General features: G+C 45.0%; 4 protein-coding genes across 4 annotated transcripts; 2 read left to right on the top strand and 2 right to left on the bottom strand.

Annotated features, from left to right (window-relative positions):
• Window positions 1-234: 234 nt before the first annotated feature.
• On the top strand, window positions 235-1,465 carry PAAG_04577 (transport protein yif1; the record flags this gene model as incomplete). The annotated part of the gene is made up of 3 exons (XM_002793621.2): window positions 235-522; window positions 611-1,174; window positions 1,241-1,465. The coding sequence occupies 3 exons, from the start codon at window positions 235-237 to the stop codon at window positions 1,463-1,465; spliced, it is 1,077 nt and encodes a 358-aa protein (XP_002793667.1).
• Window positions 1,466-4,256: 2,791 nt separating this feature from the next.
• PAAG_04578 (hypothetical protein) lies at window positions 4,257-6,658 on the bottom strand (the record flags this gene model as incomplete). The annotated part of the gene is made up of 5 exons (XM_015845305.1): window positions 4,257-5,406; window positions 5,486-6,079; window positions 6,151-6,274; window positions 6,318-6,442; window positions 6,510-6,658. 5 exons carry the CDS (start codon window positions 6,656-6,658, stop codon window positions 4,257-4,259), a joined length of 2,142 nt encoding a protein of 713 aa, XP_015699531.1.
• Window positions 6,659-13,066: 6,408 nt separating this feature from the next.
• On the top strand, window positions 13,067-15,435 carry PAAG_04580 (catalase A; the record flags this gene model as incomplete). Its single annotated transcript, XM_002793624.2, has 3 exons — window positions 13,067-13,300; window positions 13,368-13,680; window positions 13,733-15,435. The coding sequence occupies 3 exons, from the start codon at window positions 13,067-13,069 to the stop codon at window positions 15,433-15,435; spliced, it is 2,250 nt and encodes a 749-aa protein (XP_002793670.1).
• An 867-nt stretch (window positions 15,436-16,302) lies between these two features.
• PAAG_04581 (hypothetical protein) lies at window positions 16,303-20,578 on the bottom strand (the record flags this gene model as incomplete). The annotated part of the gene is made up of 2 exons (XM_002793625.1): window positions 16,303-17,543; window positions 17,623-20,578. The coding sequence occupies 2 exons, from the start codon at window positions 20,576-20,578 to the stop codon at window positions 16,303-16,305; spliced, it is 4,197 nt and encodes a 1,398-aa protein (XP_002793671.1).
• Between the last annotated feature and the right edge of the window lie 410 nt (window positions 20,579-20,988).

Here is a 20,988-nt window from a genome sequence, read left to right on the forward strand (position 1 = left end):
ATATCAAAACATCAGCATATCATCATTACGCATCCGCACAGCTTAGCATCTGGCTGCGACCAACCCTTTGTTTTTCATTCTACAGCCCTGATATTTTCAAGAGAATAGGCTTGAGTTAGGCTTCGTCGCTATCAACCTCACAAACACGTTTGCCACGAAGTTGTTCATTCAAGACACTTGCTGGTCAATGCGAAATCTCACTATCACTCCAGGTCGACCTTACTTGTAAACGCTATGCACCGTAATTCTTTTGCTCCACCACCTGCTCAGTCTCCTCCCCTACATCACCCAGTACCCCAGCATGTCTCTACGGTCCCGATGATGAGGTCTCCACCTCCTCCGACCTCCCAACACTCGCATTCATCCAGCTATGCGAACCCGTACCAGCCCGCCCCGGCACAAGGCGGCAGTGGCACTTTTGCGCCTGGCTTTGGTGGGTTCATTTCTGATCCTACAGCGCAAATGGGCTTCCAAGTGGGCAAGAGTGCGGTAATGGCAGGGCAGGAATATATGGAACAGAATGTAGGAATTCTTCTGCTCAGCAGTAACTGTTTCCGGCTCTCCGCACCCTGTTTCTTGCGCATGTTAATCTGACTGCTTGATTTGATAGCTAAATCGCTACGTCTCGATTCCCGCTTTAAAACATTACTTCAACGTTTCGAATTCATACGTACTCAATAAGATCACACTTGTTCTTTTCCCGTGGCGGCACAAACCGTGGTCCCGCCAACAAGCACGATTGAATGCTGTTCAGTCAGGGGTTAATGGCCAGATCACGCAAACACAGTACACATCAATATATCTTCCTCCCCGGGATGACCTGAACTCACCAGATATGTACATACCTGCCATGGCATTTTTGACGTACATTATCTTGTCAACAGCCCTGGCAGGTCTGCGAGGTGTCTTCCACCCCGAACTTCTAGGGTCCATCACCACAACCGCCCTCGCAGTTGTCATTTTCGAAATCCTCTGTCTGAAGATTGCAATGTACATTCTCAGCATAAACAATGACTCACAGCTCCTCGACCTGGTCGCCTACTCCGGCTATAAGTTTGTCGGCATCATTGTGACGCTTGTCTTGTCAGAAGTTCTTACCCCGGGACAGGGGACTGGTAGCTGGGTTGGGTGGACTGTATTTACGTATACTTTCCTTGCTAACGCTTTCTTTCTCGTAAGTCCCCATGTTCGGCATATCTTGCTACATGCCCACTGTGCATACTAATCTAACATACCGCAGCTCCGATCCCTGAAATACGTTCTTCTTCCGGATTCCTCTAGCGATTCCCCAATGCGCGGAGGAACTATGCCCACAGTTGCACGTTCACAGCGTAACAGACGCACGCAGTTCTTATTTATCTACTCGTACATTGTCCAATTTATCTTCATGTGGGTTTTGAGCCGGGAAGATCCCGTTGCATCAGCTGTAGTATCCAAAGTTGGAGGAGCTAGCACTTCTTCATAGCACCATCCACCTCCGCTTTCTAGCTATATCCTACCTCTTTTGAAACCCTTATATTTTATGCAAAAATGGCAGGGAGAGAAATAGATATCACTATCAGGATTATCTTGCCTCCCCAGCGGTATCCAGGTATCAGCTTCTACGGTAGTTGCTTTACCCCTTTCTTCTTCTTTCTCTTCTGTTTTGGAGACCACTTCGCTCATGACAGAGCGCCAAGTTATTTTAACTATACTTCTTTTCTCTCCACCATTCTCATATTTGCCCCAGATTTTTCACATTCTGGGTTTTATTTCTCTAGTCATGGATCCTTACGTGGCTTGATATTGCTATATGCCACTAGTTTCACACCATTATCTGATTATCTCTGGAGCTAATGTTTTGTGCCCACGTATACATCTATATCCAGGTCATGTGCAGCTGGAGGGAATTCTTTATATAATACAAATACAAAAATGTGATAAGGATATTTCTATTCTATTTTCTCTTGTCGATATTTTTATTGTTGGCTCTTTAGTGCGAAGCCACAAAGGCCATATTCATCTTCCCTTGGCTGAGCTGTGTGACAGAATACCTCCTGGGTCTGCTTGTTTTCTAACCCTTATTGTGACCGAATGGCAGGCTTGATTCATTGCAACGGTTGCTAACTACGGGAACGACTACATAGAGTGAAGGGTCCGACATATAGCTCTAAAAAAAAAAAAAAAAAAAAAAAAAAAAAAAAAAAAAAACCTACTCCGTAAAGGGAGTCAAATCGGCAAGGACCTTTTGCAACCTTCACCTCGGAAAATGAAATTGACTTTTACCAATATGTTAGTAGACAAACATTACTCTAAGCTGTAGTGCCTCGTATAGTACGAACTATATTTTGTGTCCGATTTCGCATAGCAGACGGGTTGAGTGTTTGGGTTGCAAAGAGAATAGAAGATAACCAGGGAACCATGCTCAAATATTTTAACTGGTAAACTAGAGCAGGGGTTGTAACCATTGAGATAGCATCAGCAAAATTATGTCATGGCAATGGTGTCTTGCTCTATTGAAGCCGAAGAAATCCCACAGAATTTCCGGCTTAACAATATGCAATAATGGCAGATATGGAGAGTTTACATATATATATAAAGAAATTGACCCATTATTGTTCGTTTTGTGAAGGAGCGAGGGCAACATGTATGCAAAAAGGGCGACCTTAATCTGAATCGCCATGTGTTGTATCTTCCTTGTCGTAATGTGCTAGATGGCGAGAAAGATTTGTATGAGACCGAGGCGATGGTGGAGTCTTGAAAGCGTCTGAGGGTGGAGGGAGCGTCTGACAGGAGAATTAATCAGTGACGAGAAACTGGGGCCCATAATGACAATAATAGCCTTCTAAAGAAATTCTTAAATGTGCTACTATGATATATAACACGAATCATGCACAGAGAAATTAATCCAGGGAGCAATCAGGACAGTCAGAGCCCCCAATTTATATATAATATCATTGTAGCCTCTTTGAATCAAATCAAACCACAAATATGATTAAATATACGATGTAGAGATTTCATTTTCTGCATTCCTCATATTTTATTCATGAGAAACTCGCAATCAATTGAATGTCTTTAAAAAAATCACATCCTTATCAATGCATAAATGTGGATAGATATGATGATTCTCTGAAAATAAACATTATATAGCTATTGAAACATTCAGGTATAATCTACTTATCAACATATAAGACTATGAACCTTAGTCTTATGATAACATGTACAGCTTAAAACAAGAGTAATTTGAACATAAATCAGTGGCGTTGATAAACATCTTGGTTTTTTATGCTGCGACTGCAATATGTTTCAGATGATGCTGTGATCAGAATGTAATTTGTAGATCATTTTCTTAAAGAAGGGTTAATGTGAGGAAAGTTCAGATCAAGCATCTTTTCATAATGAGAAAGAATTCCATATCTTTCATTATAGAAATTAATCGGAATTGAAGAAATGACTGAACACAGAGTGCCTCAAAGAGCATAGACATCATGCTGAATCCAAGAACAGCCATGTAATAACCAGTATAATCAGCCTGGAAAGTAGCAACAATCATGTTTGAGAATAAATCAAAACTATAGCCCTCTTCTCATGTAGAAGGTTAACGTATATGGAGTCGTAGTGGTTTTGTTATCAGGTAGTATGGTTTTCAGTTTGTTGTAGACGGCGCAAAATTGAACTCTGGTTGTAGTTACTCACCACGGCCGAGAACATCATATGACTGTGCTGTAACTCGAAAGACTCAAGTCACTGAGGGGTACATGCCTAGGAACACCTGCCTGAAGGCACTCAGCCACTTCCATCGTCTTGATTTAAATATCCGGCTTTCACGTCAGACTCTTGAATTTGATGTCGTTTTTCGGGATGAACAGCTCAAGTCCCACCCGCAGGTGGATCCACAGAGGACAGCGAAAAGGCCCGTACTGTAAATAGACTTGACAGCCAAACAGACAAAAAGGAACGGAAATTGAGAAGTAAAAGGGTATCCCGTGCTATTCAATTCTAACCATCCATTCAGGTTTCGTTACAACGCCTGCCTGTCCATATGCCTTCAGCTCCAGTATACCTTGAAACCGAAATGAAAAGTTTTACAATACCTTGTCAGACCTCCCAAGCTGTCAAGGAAAGTCTTTTATCAACCAAGCATAGCGCCCAATAAAACCCTCAATTCTATTCCGAAACAAGAAAATTAGAGAAGGGAGATACGAGGAAAAAATATATATATATAAACATGAAAGGGAGAAAATACATTAATAAAACCCTCATCTTAAACCAAGCTATCACAGAGTGCTTGTTGCATAACGCTCAACAAGCGTATCATCGTAGTACCACAAGTTTGGCGCTGACGTTGCCTGAGCATATTGGTGCAAATCTGGCGGTGGATGTGGCGGCGTTGTTATCTGCGACCATCCATATAGCTCCATTCCCATTTCGGAGCTCGTGCTAATGGGAGCCCCAGTCAACATATTCCCAACTTGTTCGCTCGCAATGGCCGAACCTGTCATTATCTCGGCATCAGACACCTGCTCCCAAGTTGCTGCTTGTTGCGTACTCTGCTGTTGCTCTTGCTGGAGTCGGGTGGAAGCTTGAGGATATAATCCGTGTTCAGCGACGTCAATAGTGGAGTCCTTCTGCAGCTTTTGATGCAATGATTTCACTATCTGTAACCCCTTCGCGGCTATCGGTGAATATTGTGCCAGGTCACCCAAAAACGTCAGGCCTTCAAGGAACGCGGTATTTACAGAATTTTCAAGTTCCGAATTTTCCGTATATGCTGCAAGTCCCTGGCGAGAGAGGCTTACGTATGCTCGCCTATTTCTGCGGATGACCCTGAGGCAGAGACCAAGGACAACAGACGTCTCTAGTGGCACGAGACTAATCAGAAATATCTTTTTACAACCACCAGGCAGCATGTCTGCTAGTCGTATCACTGATCTCAAGGTATCTATAGAGTACTCAATTAGCTTCTTTTGAAGCTTAAAGGCCGCCTTTTGCTCTTTGGTAGACGATAAGTCGGTAAAGTTTGGATCGTGCAGCATTCCCGTAAAGGTCCGGTGAGTCATGGCGAGCGAACCAGTAATTGTTACACGCAACTGCTCACGCTTCAGAGGAATGCTGGGTAGGATGGTATCAAACTGTTCATCATAATCTGAAAGGCTGTATACGGGAGGTAGTGAGGATATAATTTCGGTCTCAATCATTTCAACGATGGCTGGTATCGAAGCAAGATTCGGTGATCTGGACTGTTCTTCTTCAGATTTATTTGTGAAACTCAGAGCTTTGGCAAGCCTCATATGGATAATTCTATCGGTAAATGGAGTGGGAGCTCCAGGCACTGAAGGTGACGCGGGAAGCACATCTCGAGGAAGTCCAATGTCGCAATATGATTCTGGAATAAGTGGCCAATGCCCTTGCAGTCCTAACATCAACCTAAGGAAAGCGGAATCGTTTAGTTCTAGCCAGGGAGAACTTAGGGTTTTAATATAGTCAATGGGAAAGGAGGTCATACTTATCCCACATATGTATCGTACCAAAGATTCGCTTCCTCATTTCCATTTCAAACTCCGTAACTTTGACCTTTGGGTTTTCCAAATGCAGTTCTAACATGTGCGCTTCTTTCACAATATCGCTAAGGATGATCCAGTTTTCTCTGAGATTTGACTCGTTGGCGAGGAAAGCCGCGTGGTAGAACATATGCTGGATCCTTGTCAGGGACATATTTCTTGGACGAAAGGTGTCAAGAATATTTGCTGAACTTTTGCACCGAGTTTCCAACTCCCTCAACGAGCATTGGAACGTTCCTTCGTGGGGATAATTCGGGTGTGGGAGCAGTTGTATGCTACACGCACAGAGCCGGAGTATTAAAATACCAAATTGTATGTCGTCACTCTCCTGATAGGCTGGCTGTAACCACCATGAAGTATATCGCTCCATAAAGGTCGGCGGATATATCATTTCGTATATCCAATTTACTTCCTGTAAAAAGTATTGGATAAGGAAATCTACAACATGCCTATCTGGAAATACTTCAAGTACAGAAACTTGACTCCGTCGTGGATCATTTGGTATTTTTCCTACGCCAGACGAGGGGCTATCAGAAGGCCTTGAATTTCACAAAACTCTTATTAGCAAGTTAACAACCATCATGATAGAGAAGTAAATCGGGTAACGAACGATACTCCCCAAACCTCTCTGGCAAGAGGACTAGTATTTCCCGCCACATAACCCAAGCTTTCTAGAATTTCCGAGTCGGTTTGCTCACTAAACTCAACTGCCATTGTTATTAGAATCGTATGATCTATGTCGTGAATCAGAGGAAACAAAAAAATTCTTCAACAAACTTGGAGGTGATAGCTCTCCCGTGCTCCTAGTGCTCCTGTGTGCTGTTGACGTAACCCTCTTAACTGTATGGTCGTAGCGACAAAGATGGGCTCTTGAGCCGGCACAGTTGTTACACGGCCATTGCCTATTACACTGTAAATTGGTGAGTGTCATTGGGGCACCGACGTAGAAGGAGTGGGGTTTATACATACTTTTTGCTTCCTTCGGCTGCATTCTGAACACGAGCGGACCAGCCTTCTCCGAGAACCCTTTCGTGCAGGATAACCAGAAGACTGGGATATCTGCATCCTGACGTTTCTGTTGACGAGATTTCCCCCGACAAGACAGTTGAAATTCCCATGCAGATGTAAGACCTTTGAAGGTAAATAAGCATAAAATCTTTTCCCCTCCTCCATCTTAAATATCGTGATTTCGAGCTGCTGCCAAACAATCAGGGTTATGTTTAGTGATCCTGCCTCTAGTATTAAGTAGTAGTTGGTCCGTTGGTAGCATCACTAAAAATATCGCCCAAGAAATTATTAGCGGGCTTCAGTAAATGCTTGGCACAATTTAAAGCTCCATGGAGAATTAAACTCGCCTAGTGCTATTTCAAGAGATGGCAGAAGAGAGTGTGCCAGCGGGAAGATTTCACACTGTTCGCCGAACTTTTTCGGAGCTAAAAACTTGAAACTGGCCGGGAGAAAGGTCGCCTCGAGTAATATATCATTCTCATATCAGATAGAAGTACGGGAATTTTGAAATGGGAAAAGGAAATATGAGTTGTGTCCAGACAGATGTGCATTTCCTGCAGCGTTTTTCAGCCATGAAAGTCACGGCCGTAAAGATCCCTGTGAGGATTTCTTAAATTGGAACTCCAGGCCCGGCTAGCGACCAGTGACACCGACTACTCCGGATGTACGTATGTACTCAGTTCTGTACCCCAACGTTAATTATTGTGGTTGAACCCCAGGCAAGTTTTTGCTATTTCAAGGATATTTCAGCCCATCATCTGAATAAACTTCTGATGACTGCTCCTGCGCTAACGGTTTCCCATTTTTGCGCGCTAATTAAGGGATCCCAGCACGAAATTCCCAGCACGAAATTCCCAGTCCAACAACCCATTTTAGCCCCATGGTCTTTAAATAACGACGATAGTCTTCAGGGTGACTGTATTCCCCTCTTTTCTGTTTTTTTTTTTTTTTTTTTTAGCTCAGTTAACAGCCGCGTGGGAAATCTCTCAAGGAGCCATGAGGTGAATCTCGCGAGATCACGTCGCCCATGACACATCTTTCCCAATTCGGGACTCCGAGTCAAAGAGAACGACAAAGCGTTGTTCTAGCGCCTCTCCTTCAGGCGAAGTCAATCATGTAATTTGCCTGTATTATTGGTATTTAGTGCCCCAAACATCCGTCTTATTCTGAGGGTAAGGCGTGTTGGACTATCGGTTCATTTATTTATTGGTGCTCCGGTGGAAGGTTAACGGAAGCTGCTTCTTTCTCGAAGCCTGGGATTCGAAGAGAACTGCTGGACCAGCCGCTAATACTGTGAAGGCCTAAATTAACACAGCGGATCGTGGAGGTTCATAATGAATTTGAGAATTAGACTTTTGAAGCCCGGCGGCGCTGATTAGTCGTGATCCGTGGCTAACTAGTCTTGCAGCTCAGGCTATATAGCCTCCTCCTGTGACGCTTTTCTTTTTGTCAGTTCCATATCTCCAAGTTCCAAAATGAAGATGAAGGCATGCTACGTCGATCGAATACACATTGATCATCCCCAACGTGCGAGACACAATCCGTAGACCAAAAAACTGGAATTGATCCCGATCACATAGATTTTCCGTGATTGAAGCTTATTCCCCTTCTTCTAGCTTGTAGTTACCAGTTAGCGCTATCTATGCAGCGTTGTCTCTCGGTAGTATTTGTCACTTGGGATTTGTTCAAGCCATCAATAATGATAGGAATGCCACGAATCCCTCAATGTGGCTGAATTTGCTGCTTGCCTTTGAAAATTAAGGCCAGGAGACCATAAATGACGAAACGGTCTGAAGATGTACTCGTGGTTTGAAATTTATGCTTGCTGGGTGGGAAGCGTGGAGTCGTCGGAACAATTGTATCCTACTTTTATCAGGCCCTGGGGATCCAGCAGCGGCAAGAGATTCAAGAAGTGAAGAGATTATGTTAATTTCAAGTTAATCTATGGACTCGCGAGAAGTCGTCACTCCAAAGTCAGCATGATCAGGATGTGTCTGGGACAGGGAACAACCCTTGTTGACATAAACTCAAAATCAAAGAAGGCCCCAAAAACCATTAGTAGTAATCCCACGGTTACATACCTAAAAAAAAAAAAAAGATTTTTGAAGGGTTTATAAATCTCGGAGATTTATGGAGAAAAATGTTTCCGCGTCCATCAACACTAATAAGTTCGAGAGGTGAAAAGAACCGGATAAAGTTTTTCGGGGTGCCCGGGGCTTCCATCGAAGTGCGTCAGTGACGACGGTGCCTGATCAATTGGGGAAGGCAAAACACGTTGGCGGTGAACTCCGATAGAGAGCAGGAATGATGGAAATATTTCGCTACCTAGCTTTGGGGTGTTTGTTCTATTCTAGGCACGAGTTGATGTTGAGGTCATGATGATCATCATCCAATTTCTGGTCCGTTCATACTGGTTGAGAGAAGAAGGGTTCTAGCGTCTTCTGCATGTGGTTGGTGTAACGGTTATCTTCATTTCAGGGGTGGATTAGATCCTTGAACCCGGAACTTGCCGCTCGGGCGAGTCAGATGGGCACCCTTGTGGGGTACAACCATGCACGAAACTGAAACTCGCAAGCATTCTCGAGTTTGAGCTGCCTGTCATCAATGCGTGTCGCTCAGTCATCTTATTATTGTGGATGTGGATGTGTGGATGTGTTGGACATGTGAAAATGGCGACTGGCCAGTGGCAATGAAAATTGTCGGCGGGGGGCAATCACCCACCAAAACCCAAACCCCGACCCCTTCCTAGAGTCCTGGTAAATGGTTTCATCTTTACATGGGCAAGACCTTCTGGTGGGGTAACTGGTCTGCCAGATGATAGGGTTCCCACATAGCCTGCTCCCAGCCGTTAAGCTTATTCTTTTCCCGGAGACTGGAAATGGGCTGGCTCATCATTTTATATCTAGAGGAATTTGGCTGCTTGAGTAAATGCTGGTTACAGTGCCACCCATGCAGGGCAAGCTTAGGCTATCCCAGCTTTATTCCTAGAGGACATGGGAAGCTAAGTCATTTTGGACAAAGTGACCTGAACGAGTAAACCATGCTACATTGAATTCGGGAATGCCAGTTCCCGGACCCTATCCGGGAAGCTCAACCTGATGGGTTACGGCACTCTTGAAACAGGTTTTAATCGCGCGTGATTTAGTGGCTCTATTGAAGACCTGCGTTTGAATGTTCGCGGACGAGGTTGGTTTCTCCGAAATCAATTCGAATCTGCATGAGTATCCTGAAGTCGAGTCATTAGGGTTATCATTGCAACTTACTGCGCGGCTTCTTCGCGGTTTAAAGCATTGAAAAGGTGTTCGGCCGAACTTCAATCAACTGCGCGTGATGGTGACGACCACTGTCGACAGCCAGTGTTCTTCGCTCTGCCGTCCCGGAATGTTCGAGGTAGGCTCACCCTCTCGCAGTGGACAACGATATCCATCCGGATCCGTTAAGAGAAAAAGGGACTATCTCTGCCACAGCCGGTAGCTATCTGAGAGTTAGACCTGCCTTGGAAGCTGGAAGGGGAGTTGGTTAAGGAGAATCCAGAGTGTAGCGAGGTTGTTGTCAGATGTTGAGATGTAACTGCAATTTTGACAAGAATTTGAACCACGACGGAATTTGATTGAACTCTAAAAGTTAAAAGCAACCCATGATATACGCACCGAGTATATGGATATAGATTTTACATGTGCAATGGCAGAATAAAAAAGCGAATGATCGGATAAAACTCGTCTTTTAGGATTTTGCGGGAAGCCGAAATTTTAAACCAAAATCGGCTTTTTCCTTTAACGTAATGGATTCCACCAATATTGAGTGCGATACATGGCATCATTTAATGCGGCGAAGGGAATAAACTTGGGTCCAGAGCTGGTCATGAATTCTTCGAGAGGCCGGCTCCTGAAGCCGGCTTTGCGGCGCTCCCGTCTCGACGAGTCTCCAACCTCACGGTTTTGCCTCCATACAAACGAGATGTGAAAAAACATATGGTCCGGGTGCATTTATGAATGAAGTCCAAGTATATCGAATGGTGGGTTGGTAAAGCCCCATCAAAACTTGTGTTTGATTCTATCCCGACCATTCTTCAGTGGTCAGCTATTGGCTGTTTGCACATGAATTCATCATCATCTTATTCGGCGTGATCAATATCTCCAGCTTTGTGTTTTCATAAGAGCGAGCAAAAAGATAAGATTATTGTAACTATGCACGAAGAACGTAATTCATAATGCACAAGCGTTTTTCATCAAGACCAAATTGAGCTGTTCTAGTTGGTTATCCAGTTTGTGCGGATGTACTGTACGCTAATTGAACAGTTAATGTAAATACGAAGCAATAAATATGGAATTCGGAAGACGCGTAACCGCATAGTTACCTCTGGTGATGTGTGCGGAGAAAATGACCAGTCGCAATCATGCCAGCTTGGGCTTACTGCTCTGGTGTCATATAGCTGGACGCTGCCCAGATGGTTTCCAAATAAAAAGTGTTTAGGTCGTCGATCTTATCCCGGTGATCACTGATCCCACTCACGTTGGTTAGGGCAAAGGGGCCTGAACTCTGTATATTGCTGACGGGCTGATAATGCCAATGCGATTGGAGGCAAGCTTTCTGGAACAGGGTCCAGTTGAGGAGTATAGCTGGCCTACGTCTGCTCCCAGGGCCAGAAAGCACTCTTGGATCGGATTTTGCTCTGCGAAACTTTGATCCGAGAAATTTTGATCCAATAGTTCATTAGCCTTTGTGGAGCAACGGCATGTTATCCTCCCAGATGGCCACCAGGCTTCAAAATGAGTTAACGCAGTGAGCTTAACTTCGCGGTCCTCCAATGATGAACCGGACAACGGCTGCACCTGGGAATATATCTTCAATTCAGACAACTATTTTAAGAGATGTTATAGCCCATCACCGAAGATCTTAGACCATAGAAATCTCGAACCCCTCTGCGGGTGTTTTCAACGTGGAAGGCAAGCATACTTATGCTCCACCAATGGGTTATTTTGGAGAAGTCCCACCATCTGAAGGGCTTCGCGAGGCAGAAACACTGCGTCAAAATGCTAGAATAGAAAATGAAAGATGACACTCTATATGCATCAATAGAAGCTACAAAAATTGACGCAGGAAAAACAAGACGGTAAACTTTCACGCCAAAAGCAGGAAGATTATAATATAAGTCGACACCTGTCAAGACCATCTCAAGAAAGTCTTCAAGAACTTGGGAAGTTGGATGAGGAACTGTATATCACGTGTTGGGATGGCATACCTAGGATCCAATGGATCCTGCGCTAGGCTGCAATAGGAATGGCTTCCCATTTGCATGACAGGTCTTCCACTTCGACGTCAACCCAAGTTAGACTCCTTTTTCTTGTATTCTCGACCTTGACCTTGACCAAGTTGCTCCGAGCGGCTGGCAGCGATCAGTCCCCCACATATATGGGGCTTCCTAGCAATTGCTATGGGAGTGATAGCACAATCTCGCCTCCATTGGGTACGATGCGAGACGAATCTTTTGTTATTGACAGTCCTGCGTCTCCAGTGGTTCGCAGGAAACAAAGTTGATATTTCGATAATTGTTCTGATGTCGCCTCAGAAAGCCTTAGTCTATGTCTTACAACCCCTCTGTATGGCTTAAGACACTCGCTGTCCTTCTTCAGAGACTAAGTTCTATATATGTTCGAGACATACATCTGGTTAAGCCTTGGGCTCCAATTTCCATTCGATACACACCTGGCACCGGACAAGCAACAGATCATTCTCAACGTCAGCTGGCAACTACAGGTCGATACAAGATTTCCTTTTATTCAGGGATTAAGTTTTAGCTGGAAGAGCTAGAACGACTACCGATTCAGAAAATGTGTTCGTCCGCCAGCGGATTGTTAATTCAAGGGCATTCGTCAAACCGAGGAGGAACTTGGAGGTAAAACAAGGGCAGAGCTACACTAGGCCTTGGCATACGTACATGTTCATGTACTTTTTCCCCGATGAAAATGCTAGCATAGCTCTTGCGGGAGTGTTATAACCGTTTAAATGTTGACATCCTCTCAGCTTTGACATGATGCAAAGAGCAGGTGGACTCTTTTTAAGTTTGAAGTGTGAAACCTAGATGAAGATCATGCCGGTTGAACATAAGAGGGCTAGACCGCGTACTGCCGAAGGACACTTAAAAAAAACAACAATAATAATATCAAATCGCAATTATGGATTGGATCGAATGATCCACTATCCTGGGTTGCTGAAAACTTAACTTCGTTTCCAAGCTGGTCCTCATTGAGACCGTTCACGCTCTACAAGCGACGTCATTCTTACGTTTCGGTAATCGAACAATTGAGTTCACCCACCCCAAACATTTGAGATACATGACGTCGTGCCCTCCTTACCCTGCCTCTTTTGCCTATTTAATATAGCTTTTTGCCTCTTCTGGGGTCGATTCGAATTATTTTTCGAATGAATTTATACCCTCTAACAAAACGCAAGGGGAAATAAAAAAATACAAATAAAACTTCTTAAAGGTACGACAACGTTTTCCCACGTTGCGCACCATGGCTAGCAAGGCTACAGAAGGATTACGGAAGATCCAGGGGATGGTGGAAAGCATGCATCCCGGGAACAAAAAGGTCGCAGACCTCGCCCGTGATACCGTCGATGTCCACGCGCCTGCTCCTTTCACCACCGACCACGGGACCAAAGTCAGCAATACAGACAATTGGTTGAGGGCTGCATCCGAAAATCAAACTGGCCCGTCGTTGTTGGAGGATCAGATTGCTCGCGAAAAGGTCTTGTCCTTCCTTCTTCTTCTCCTCTCCAAGTTTTCCACCCGCTCAATGCTAACTGAAGCACTAGATCCATCGGTTTGATCATGAAAGAATCCCAGAGCGCGTTGTGCATGCTCGAGGAACAGGTGCCTTCGGGCACTTCAAACTTGTTGAGAGCGCAGAAGACGCAACTTCTGCCGGCGTGTTAACTGATACTTCACGGACAACTCCTGTTTTTGTCCGCTTTTCTACCGTCCAAGGTAGCAAAGGCAGTTTCGATACAGTCCGTGATGTGCGTGGTTTCGCCACCAAGTTTTATACGCAAGAAGGCAATTGGGATCTTGTTGGCAATAATATTCCTGTCTTTTTTATCCAGGATGCCATAAAATTTCCTGACATAAGTAAGCAATCGATACCTTTTTCTTTTTTGAGTCGGTGTTTATTTATCATCAGTTCACGCTGTCAAGCCGGAACCGCACAACGAAGTCCCTCAAGGGCAAACTGCCCACAACAACTTCTGGGACTTCGTTTACTTGCATCCTGAAGCGACCCATATGTTTATGTGGGCCATGTCGGACAGAGCGATCCCGCGATCTTACCGTATGATGCAGGGATTTGGCGTCAACACATTTGTTCTTGTGAATCGTCAAGGAAAACGACATTTCGTAAAATTCCATTGGATGCCAGAACTTGGAGTCCATTCACTCGTACCCGATGAGTCTTTCAAACTCGGAGGTCAAGATCCGGATTACCATCGCAAAGATCTCATGGAGGCCATTGACAACAAAGTCTACCCGAAATGGAAATTTGGGATCCAGGTGATTCCTGAGGAGAAGGAACATGAATTTGAGTTTGACATCCTTGATGCCACTAAGATATGGCCTGAAGACTTGGTCCCCGTTCGATATATTGGAGAGATGGAGCTCAACAGGAATGTGGACGAGTTCTTTCCACAGACCGAACAAGTTGCCTTCTGCACCTCCCATATCGTCCCTGGAATTGAATTCTCCGATGATCCTCTACTGCAGGGCCGTAACTTCTCATATTTCGATACCCAAATCTCCAGACTTGGTGTGAACTGGGAGGAACTGCCTATCAATCGTCCTGTGTGTCCTGTCATGAACCACAACAGAGATGGCGCCATGCGCCACAAAATAACTCAGGGAACCGTAAACTATTGGCCAAACCGCTTTGAAGCCTGCCCACCCACGAAGCCCGAGGACGGCGGCTTCGTCACATACCCTCAGAAGATAACACAGAACATTAAAGCTAGGATGGTTAGCAATAAGTTCCGCGAACACATCAACCAAGCACAATTATTTTACAACTCCCTTTCTGCCTACGAACAGCTCCATATTCAGAACGCCTTCTGTTTCGAGCTAGACCACTGCTATGACCCGGTCGTCTACAACAGACTCGTCGAGCGACTTACTGAAATCTCCTTACCGCTCGCACGAGCTGTCGCAATCAAAGTCGGCGCTCCAACACCAAAACAGGCTAGACGTCCCAACAAAGGTCAAAAAACCATTAACCTCAGCCAAGAATACATAAACGAGCGCCAGCTTTCTGTACCCACAATCAAGGGGCGAAAAATAGCCATCCTGATTGGTGATGGCTACGACCCAATCGCCCTCGCCTCTGTCAAAGCCGCGGCAATAGCCATGAATGCTCTGCCCATCATAATTGGTACAAAACGCCAACCCATCTTTGCTGACCACGAAGATAGGGAGACCGGTGCAGGCGTAATTCCTGATCACAACTATATCGGCCAGCGGTCTACTCTCTTTGACGCCACGTTCATACCCGGTGGCTCGCATATCAAGGAGCTGAGCCAGCTAGGCGCTTTTAGACATTGGATTGCAGAACAGTTCGGACATTGCAAGGCCATAGGTGCTACAGGGGAAGCTGTGGATCTTATCGCCCAGGTTCTGAACAGCCTGCCTGGTCTAAACGTTGCGTTGGCCTCATCTAGCGATGTTGTCGAATGGTACGGCGTTGTCACATCAAGCAAGCTGCACGAACCCCACACTTTGACAGAAGGGTTCAAGTTATTCCCTGAGGCGAAGGATTTCCTGGGCAAGTTCCTGTACCAAGTTTCACAACATCGGAATTATCAGAGAGATATGGTAGGATTGACTGATCAGGTCGCATTTTAATCAGGGGGCACTAGGTATTGTGGGTGATTGGAGAAAACTTCAAGAAACCCTTCAAAACACCAACAAAAAATGGGGAGAAAAATTTGTTTGATTCTTCTTATGTCTTTTTGAAATTGTTCTCTGATGCTTCTGTTTCTTAAAACCAATAATGCTCAACAATGCCAATCTTCACAATCACAGTAACAACAATAGGTTGTTTAAAGTAATTTATGAAAAAAAAAGAAAAAACTTCATAATATAGTTAGTAATTCGTGTATATTCAGATTTTCTGTGAAAATGAAATAGTAGAAGTATGTAGCTAACTTTATTGTCTTTTCAAAATAACAAGAAAAGCTACTAACTACTGACTACTGTGAAGTTGAAAAACCATATGAAATGAATCAATTAGTAACTTCTGTATCTACATGTACATGCACACAAAATACATATACACAGATGAGCAGTTTTGATTTAAAGATATACTCTGTAAAATGATGGTAGATATATGTTGTTCAATAAAATAAAGTTAGATAGGACACAAAATTCAAAAAGAGACACAATTATATCATAAGGAAAAGTAACGACTGGTATATGGGGTATATAAAAAATGGAATAAGCGGTTATGTATAGGGGCGGAGATGGTGCATGTGGAAGAATATGATATAAGAAAAGGCGGTCCGCTGATATTCAAGAGCAACGAGAGAAATGGAGAATTGCAAATCCCATCAATCAAAAAAACAGCTACAAGAAACCCAGCTTCAGCAGAGCAAAGAATAATATCAATAATAGAAGGATGACTTTAATGCAGAAAGGAGCGAGAAAGTATTCGACGATAATAGCAAAGAAGTGATGGAGGCGTTGAAATCTCAAATCCTGCTTTCCATCAACTCACGCCCACCTCCACACTGGCCTCCACACACCACCAGTATTATAAGTCTCAAGTCCAACCCCCATGTTATTACGACCACACGGTCCACTCGCAGAGGTGCCTCCGAAGCCACCGCTCATGGCAGATCTGCTATTAATACGGGCCGAATCTGGCACTGTGGTCGACGACACTGCAGACGGATCAACACGACCACCGCTCTGCAACAGCAAGTTAATGGCAGCAATAACGTCCAGTGACTCGCCCGTGTCCGTGCATTTCAGCGCCCATTTGGCATCCGCTTCACTGAAGCCCAGCTCCTTGACCATCTTGTACATGGCCACGTCAACAGGGTCGAGGATTAGGGAAGTGTGCACGGCATAGCGGCCGCGGGATATTTTCTCCTGAACGGACTCGTAGTTAATGCAGACTTGCTGCGATTTTGGTGGGTGTTTGGGTTGTTGGTGAGGGTTGACATGCAAAATCGATGACGATAATTGGGTGGCATCACCTTGTGGTGGTGGTGTGGGAGATTCAAGGGTTAGGTTTGGCCGAGGAGGAGCAGAGGGAGGGACGGGAGGTTGCGATTTCCCCTTGATAAGAGTGGTATCAGAAACAATGGGTGTGTTTTGAATACTAGAACAAGCTCCTGGCGCCGATCTTAGTACTGTATCAACTGAAAGAGGGAAGAGTGTTGGAATGATGGGAACTTGGCTAGCGTTTCTATCGGCGGGATCATTACGACCGTCCAGTCTCTCAATAACGGCTGAGAAGTTGGAGATTGGCCTCTCTTCCTTGAAGTTTGTCGCTGAAGGTACAGCATTTTCACCAATTGACAAATCAGAACTTTGCGATGCGTTGCGCTTCCGGCGCAGTTCAGCAGCGAAGCCAGCCTGTCGTCGACGATTGGGGTTGGTGTGTTGTGATGACATTGAAGATGAGGAAGACGATGAGACATTGCGAGTGTGGCGTCCATGTCTTAACTTAGAGTTAGGGGAATATGGCGCTGGTGAGTTAGATTTGGGCGTTCCGGACGAGATGGGGGTTTGTATGGTTGCTATTCTTGACTCATAAACTTGGGAAACGGCTTCCTTGAAGAACGACCTTGGAGGGCCACCCTGACTTATGTCTGGAGCTGTCCATTTTGTCCACCCGTTAGATTGCGCTCTTGCAAATAGTGTTTCAATAGAGGCATCTGGGTTGATGCTAGTGAGAGCAAGGATAGCGGAAGGCCCAAGTGTGAGAATATACTGAGTCCAGCTTTCTGTTGTTTTGTGTGAGCAAGACTGCAAGACTGCATCAAAAAGCTAACTTCAAAACACATGAAAATTCTCGTTGCTTACCTAGCAGAGATTCTTCTTTATCAACGTCACTAGACTCCACATCCAAGCCATCAAAGATTCCAAAATCGCGAGCCTCCTTACATTTACCATGGAACACTTGCAAGAGAACACCAAGACATGTCCAGATCTCCATCATATCGTAGAGCTCTGTTGATGACAATCCTCCATGATTTCCTTTGCTAAAGCCAGGAGGAGCATTGAACAAAACACTGTGTACTCCCAAAGGATATTGGACGACCATAGTGGTGCCGCAGCTTTCCGCAGCAGCTAGTCGACCGCCATTGAGCCAGTCAACTTGGGCAACGATATCATCTTCCCTACTCTTTCCACAGCCAAATAGTTTGCAGAACGTCCACACTCTCCAGAACGCTTCATCGATCTCAACGCAACGAACTTCATCTAATCCTGCCAGCGCTCTAGTTGTATCAGGTCGAAGGAAATTCTCGCAGCGGACAAGGACGAGAGATTTCAAAGCGACCATAGTGTATAGATCTCGCGTGTAATAATAAATGTACAAATTGGGTGTGTATTCAGGAACCGGCATGTCAATATCTCCTGTTTCGTCGCCCTCTATCTCCCAGGGAGGGCATATCTCACGCAATTCCCATGCCGCCGGGGACATGCGGAACAAAGTATCCTTGATAAGAGTCAATGAATGTTCTTTGAAGACTCTGTAGAAAGTCTTGTTAATAACCGAAAGGTTGAACAAGTCCTCGAGGTTGTCGATTTTTTGCATTATCTGGTATATTATGGATTTTGCTGCCTCACTGGGAATTTCTTGGCAGAGTACGTCCTTGGACCCCGCATATTGGCTGACTCTATATCTGTCGTGCAGGACGAGAGTAGACGAAGGGTTTATCACTACGTTATCGCCATTATTAGAACAACGATTGCGAGAAGGCTCTGGTTGCGACAGCCACGGATCAATCCTGTCGAGCGCTACCATGATTCGTTCCCTAGGACTTTGGTTGTTGGTGTGGTGGTGTTTTTGGTCAGTTGGCGACTCCATCACAATGCTGAGATTCACAGGCCCAGAAACCGGCTTGGCGCCCAACTGTGTGCGCAGACGGGGTAGACGAAGCCTGAGACTGCGCTCGACACTACCTGTCCGCGCCTTGGGACGACTCATTTTTTCAAAAGACTTCGCACCATCTTTGCTGTTGTTGCTGGTATCATCTTCGATATTGACACTATTGCCATTTGCACTATTCTGTGGGTCTGACGGAGGCGGTTGCGGAGGCCGCATTTGCGACTTATGACTCTTTTCAATCGCCGCAGTGCCAAATGGCACCACCTTAATCTTCTCTTTACCTGTCCAACTCTTCTTCAACGACAATGTGAATGAAGCGTGTATCTTCGTGTCCAGCGAAGATGCATGAGGAGACAAAATGGAATGCGAAGGTGACCCTCTCCAGGACGAGTGCTGTTTCAGTGCTCTTGATGAGCTAGCTATGGGATTCCCAGAAATTGAGGAGCGTTTCCGTCCCAATTTCAACCAGAGAGAGCTGTCATATTTAGACCCAGTTAGAACAGAAAGCTGTTCCTCCAAATCAAGTGTAGCCGTGCGCAGGGATGGGGAACTGGATTTTGTACTGGACTTCGAAGCTCGGCTAGAAATCGATTTTGTGAATACGTTGCGTGGATTATGTGGTCCACGATGAAGGCCTGAACGGCGGAATGCTTCGTCTAAAATATCGAGATCAGATGGCCGTGGAGCTAAAGGCAGGAACTGTGGTTTGCTAGTCGGTTGGATTAACCGGCCAGCGTGAGGAGAGAGCCCCATGGACGCTCGTGAGGTGCGGCGGATCGATAGTGGAGGGATGTTTATCGTTGGATCAGGAGGGAGTGGCTTATCTCTCGAATACCTGTTGCTAAATTTTTTCTTGAACGTTGGATTGCGCTTCAGATTTGGTTCATCGTCAAACACTCCAGCAGCAACGGGAGATAGTAGCGAATAAGCCCTGCTACCTCTAGAAACCTCTGATGTGTCTACTGCGTCGGATTTGTAAGGGATATCAATTGAGCATACACTTGATCTAGAGGAAGACGGACTATTGGGAGGTGAGGTTCTTCCATCAAAATCAGAAGAGGTGGATGAATTATCAGTTTTCCGAGTTCGGACCACGGACAGGGCCGCTTCGTTCTTAAGGATATTTTCAAAGGACGGAGGCACAAAAAAATACTGAGGCTGGGGCATGTCTATTGGCAAAGTTGAAACAATGGACAAACCAGCGGCAAAACTCATATCTTCAGAGAAAGCAGGGGTAGTTTGCCGCTGAGAGGAGCTGATAATTGGCGTTACGGTCCCACTGGTAAATAGCCCATGAAAGCCATGTTGGGTGTCAATATTGGAGACCTTCGAGGCTGACCGATCCCGTCCAGGATGATTGGGTGGCTGGTTAACAGCAGGGTAGTGGGTTCGACTGGGATCTGAAGTGTGCCTTTGATGTGCCAGTATCGATGACGAATTCTTTGCTTGGGGGATATTTATGGAGTTTGGCCTACCAGACATAGAGTTCAATGGCTTTGTCTTTTTGTCAGGGACAGGCGTTCGTGTTGACATCTCATCAGGGAGCCGTACACACTCCAAAGCATGTGCATCTGGGAATTCAGGAGAATGTTGTTTCTGAGTCCACTCCAACGAGGTATATACAAGCGAATGAGTGGGCTGTTGTAGCCCACCAGCCTCTGGTCTGTTAACCCGTTGAGAATTGACTCGCGTATCCATGACTAACATGTCAATGGACTTGGATTTCAGAAGGCTGGTTGATTTAGTCTTGCGCTTCGAAATGACGTCTTCCGGTTTCGCCGATGTAGGAAAGCTCTCTATCGAACGAGATGCACGCATGGGCCATCTCATTTGCAGCATAGGCAATATAGAACGAGATTTCCTTTCCTTGGTCTTTATCTCAGGAGGGGACCCGAAATCACCGGCTGGGCGAAGGTTAAATGACATGGTTATCGTTTAAAAACCGTGCAATTCCACGCCCTGTTTAAATAGGGTTGTTAAGTTTTAACATTTCACTTTACACAAATAAACAAAGCATATTTTGTGACTGTGGAAAAGGCGAAATAGTGGGACCAAAAATTGCAATGAACAAAGAGATTAAACTGTTTGAGCAAAATAATAACTCATAGTAAGCCATCGCAGGGGATTATGAGCCTTTTGCAAACATACCTTCTTGATCCAACAAGGCGAGAAAGGGAGTTCGTTGCTTGAGGATATCTGGAGAAAGAATTTTTTTTAATGGCATCCAAAAGATCGCAAATGCCTTGGTCTGGAATCAATGGATTTATCAGGAATTTCTCCCTTAAACAAAGAATAAATTCCAATCACGCATGCGTAAACAATGAAATGGGAATATG

This window comes from Paracoccidioides lutzii (assembly GCF_000150705.2).
Source record: "Paracoccidioides lutzii Pb01 unplaced genomic scaffold supercont2.11, whole genome shotgun sequence".
Lineage (NCBI taxonomy): Eukaryota > Fungi > Ascomycota > Eurotiomycetes > Onygenales > Ajellomycetaceae > Paracoccidioides > Paracoccidioides lutzii.